General features: G+C 47.0%; 1 protein-coding gene across 1 annotated transcript; it reads right to left on the bottom strand.

The window, feature by feature from the left end:
- Positions 1 to 562: 562 nt before the first annotated feature.
- Positions 563 to 1,604, bottom strand: Cox6c (cytochrome c oxidase subunit VIc). Its single transcript, NM_001172356.1, is given in 2 exon segments — positions 563 to 1,294; positions 1,366 to 1,604. Coding segments are annotated over 2 exon segments (234 nt in total). The 5' UTR covers positions 1,521 to 1,604; the 3' UTR covers positions 563 to 1,215.
- Positions 1,605 to 4,566: the final 2,962 nt, after the last annotated feature.

Below are 4,566 nucleotides of genomic sequence, written 5' to 3'. Positions count from 1 at the left end.
ATACTTTGCCGCGCGGCTCGCTTTTTCTCGCTTTCTTCTGCAGCAGCCCCAAGCGCTAGCTGGCTGGCTCGAGTTTTTCCATTACGCGGCGCACGCGCGGGAAATAAGTTTATAGATGCGCGCGCGGCGCTTTAAATCTGATATACACGCCGCGCTGCCTCTGATTTCGTCATTCAAACGAGAGAGGAGCGCGCGCCCGCAGGTATGCTTCCTTATTCGCCTTCTTCTTCTGCTTCTATTTTTTTTTCTGCTCTCGTTCTATATATACGATACACCTCATCTTCGTCCATTTCTATGCTTCCTTATTCGCCTTCTTCTCCTGCTTCTTCTATTTTTTTTTCTGCTCTCGCTCTATATATACGTATACACCTCATCTTCGTCCATTTCTCGCTCTTTGATTAAATTAGGCGATTTCGCGAAAGTGCTTTAGCCGCGCGTGAGCGCGACTGAATTGCGTGAAAAAACTAGTTTGCCGCTGCGCGTAATTCGGTTGGCTACTTATCAAGATCTCAGAAATGGATTATTATTTAGCAGTATAGTTTTTTTAACTCAACGATTTTTTGTTTTTTTGTATAACAAATTTATTATCCTTCAACAACGCTCGCGCGTTACAGCCGCGAGACGCGAGCTTTCTTATTATAAACGCGTGCACAGAGAAGAGTATACGGGGCCGTAAAAAACGGCAATATCGGTGCTGTAAAAAAGGCGACCTATTGGAAAGCTAACGAGAGCGCCGGGAGAGAGAACGCACAACACTTTCTCCCTTCGTAGTTTTTTTTTGTTGCTTCTAATATTAAGTCTTTACTATCGCGTGCCGCAGTCGTTCGGAATTTTATTTCGTCCCACCGAAGAGAAGAAAAACGCTGATGTAACGACCGCCTCGCAAGCTCGCTGGTACTTTCCGCTGTCAAAACGTAAGTTATATATATACACACACGCACACACGCGCGTTTATGAGCGCCGATACGTCCGCAACACGACAGGCGCTCTCGCTTTATTGCCACGTAAACCGAAAATTCCATGCATTTCAAGAATATACTTTTATGAATTCTAATGCAGAGAGTTCATTTAATCTTGCCTCTCTATATGCGCTGCAGTGTTCGGTGCAGTAAAGAGAGAGCTTGCAGGCGGCTGCGTTTGAAGGTACTTAAACGGCCGTAAAAGAATTTAATGACGCGACGACGCTGATTACGGCGAGAGGACGAGAGGGGAAATTTATTTTCCTGGTTTCCAGCTGCCGGTCGATTCCATGTGCTTCCGCATCTGATCGAAGCTTACGTCTGGGTCGTAGTCCCTGCAACGTGTCAGGCTATGTTGTCACTCACTGCATCGATTATACCAGATATCATTGCTCTCGCGTCTTACAGATAGTAGTCTCTCATGATTTGCTTCCTTTTGTCGGCTACGAAGACTTTGTAGGCCATCGCGTTTGAGAAGGCAAAGAGCGAGGCGATGATCACATGACGTCGAATCTGCGCTGCCAGGAGTCCTCGCATCTTGGGCTTGGGAATGTCGCACATCCTGAACTGCTGCTGCTGATGTGATTTGCGACGTCGTGAAAGAACGCGAACACCACTTTTATTTTTATTTTCGTCGGATGCACCAGTTGCGACTGCGTCGTTGGATCTTTAAAACTTACGTGAGGCTTTTGTTTCACAACTCGAGGTAAGGTTAGTCACAGGCATGGTTGCCCTCGACTCCTCTCTCGACGCTTCTTTCTTTTTTCTCTATCTCGAACCGTCGCAACAATTATTTCTCCGCAAAGGAAAAGCCCGTCCTAATTGGGACAGAAAATCATTAATTGAAAGTCCACTTTCCGTTATTCGGGCGAACTGCCCGCGGCCACTCCTCCCACCACTTCGTCGTCCAATTCCGTAGTTCCCTCCCCCTCCCTCTCCGATGCCCCTCTCGTTGCTCTCGAGAACGAAATTTAATTTCCAGCGCGAGCTCCCCAATAAAAAGGATATACCAGCTATATAGTCATAGAGGATTAACGTTTCGCCGTTCATTTAATATTTCTCCGATAATTACGCGCGCGGGTCTTTTCTTCTCTCACCCCCACCGAGAGAGCCCTACTTAAAAATCGCCGCATCTCTCTCCTGACGCCTAGACCTCCACGCGATTCTGCGACCGGAATATATATGGCGCAACAGTTGGCTAACTGCGCCAGCGGGTTTATGTCCTTGAAATACGATATTTCGCGCTGCTGCTTTGCGTCCGCTCGAAGAGAAAAATAAAATTAGAGCATAATGCTGCACCCCTTCCATGTTTCTGCGAATTACTCGGCAGCGCACGAATTTTCGGGCTCGAAAAGTTGTCAATCAAACGGCGCGCAACTGATAAATTTACGAGCGTGCGCGCGCGGAATTTTCTTTCTCCTCCATTTTCGACGGCTGGCGCGATAGTTTCGCGCGCGCGCGGAAAAGAGTGGGACATAGAGAGGGAAATTCCCGGGAGCTCTTCTATCTTTCGCTTTTTTTGCCGGGAGCTTTTTTCGCCTATGCAAATCTCGTATACGATTTTTTGCCCGCGTTCAAGCATTTTTCCCTTTGGCTGCATGCGCGTGTGTCTGTGTGTGGACGTTATGTGTATTTTTTTTCGAGACGTCCAGACATTTCGGTGAACTCGCCTAGGTGATCGTGAGAGAGAGAGAGAGAGAGAGAGAGAGAGAGAGAGAGAGAGAGGAGAGAGAGAGAGAGAGAGAGAGAGAGAGAGAGAGAGAGAGAGAGAGAGAGAGAGAGAGAGAGAGAGAGAGAGAGAGAGAGAGAGAGAGAGAGAGAGGAGAGAGAGAGAGAGAGAGAGAGAGAGAGAGAGAGAGAGAGAGAGAGAGGAGAGAGAGAGAGAGAGAGAGAGAGAGAGAGAGAGAGAGAGAGAGAGAGAGAGAGAGAGAGAGAGAAAGAGAGAGAGATTAGATTAAGATTAATTAGTTTTATTTTACGTACAATATGTTGTACGATAAATTGTATACAGCAGGAGTAGTAGTATAGCAAAAATGTGTATTGTGATAGTATGATAATGTGAAGATGGGTTAAGCGAGAGTGTATGAGTGTGTGCGTGTGTGTGAATGTGTACAAGAAATTCAAGTGTTTGTATTCTCAAGTTCGAAAAAGTGCTCTTTAGCTAGTCTCTTGAAACCTTAGATAGATGTAGTGTTACGAATGTGAGATGGTAGGTTGTTCCATAGGTATGAGGCGCTGATATGAAACGAGTTCCTCAGCGTCTCCGTCGCGAATGTCGGAATATCCAGAGGTATCACCTCCCCCCTAACAGGCCGGAGTGTCACGCGGAAGTCGAAGTATGCCAGTACGTAGAGATCGCGCTGAAATGCGTGTTGAGTTCATCTGTGGTAAATCTAGATGGTAAGGGGGCCTTGGTAGCAGAAATTCCAAGTTTCTCCAGCTCTTTCCAGATCTCAGCAATATCGGTCAAGGTGGACAGGCGTGAATAGTAATAATTCAGCCTGGCCTCCTCGACTTGTTTGTGAGCATAATCTCTAGCTAATCTGTAAACGCGTCGATCTGACTCGAGCCTGGAGTCCCTGAAACGCCTGTAAAGTCTATTGCTCTCGGATACAAGGTCACGAAGAGCCGCAGTGTACCAGAGATGGTCCTTTGGTCCGCGCGCGTTATAGGACTCTCGAAAAATAGCGAATTGAATTCGAAAATGAGAGCTCCGCGCGCTGGTGGAAGTATCCTCGATGCGTTTCGTCGGTTCGCTATCGCGTGTAAAGTTGTGTTTTCTTTTGCCGTATATTTTGAAACGTTTCCATCGCGGATATGTAAATGTTTGTAACTCGTTCGGTATACACGGCGGCTGCGAGTTGAATCCGTAACGCGGATATTAAAAAAGCAGAAATTCAACCGCGACGGAGGACCGTGTGCTCAGCTATAATAGATTTCGTGTTTGACAATCTAGCCGGCTGGCTGAATGCGCGATATCTCGCTCGCGTCGAGGGAGAGAGACGTAATTACACTATTGAACCAGACCAATAATAGTTGCCGAGTGGTTTCCAATGGTGGGAGAAACTTCCTGGAGTGCAGTTTAGGACCAATTGAACTTTGGGCGACTTGCATATCTATTGAAAACGAAACGACCGGCTAAGGCGAGCACAGGGTAACTCTAAAATCTAGCCGACACATAGAGAGCCCACAAATGTTATCCCCTTCCAATAGCTTTGGCCGCGTCGGTGCCGGCTGCCTGGAAAATTTAATCAAATGAACCGATTGAACTGCGGCGTACCTTCGTCGTCGCATTAAGAAATTCCTTTGGTCGTCGCAGCCGAGTCAAAAGAGCCGTTTGGCTTTAAGCTCGCAGCGGCCACGTGAATATGTAAGTATACAAGAGCTCGTCTTGCCTGCTTTTTCTACTGCGAGATTTTCGCTCCCGTATATACACAGGGGCTTTGCGAAAAACAGATTTTCCCGAACTGAAAACAGAAACCAATTAAATCTCTGCCCTTTTTACCCGTGTTTTTGGTTCGTTCCGGAAAGGCGCCAAATAAAAGTTTTCCAGCGCAGTATAACCCGAGCAAATAAGCAGCTCTCAGACTATAGCGCGAGCTAACGC

This window comes from Nasonia vitripennis, chromosome 4, assembly GCF_009193385.2.
Source record: "Nasonia vitripennis strain AsymCx chromosome 4, Nvit_psr_1.1, whole genome shotgun sequence".
NCBI classification, from domain to species: Eukaryota; Metazoa; Arthropoda; class Insecta; order Hymenoptera; family Pteromalidae; genus Nasonia; species Nasonia vitripennis.
Note: the sequence above shows the minus strand (reverse complement) of the source record. Positions and strands in the feature narration are given on the sequence as shown.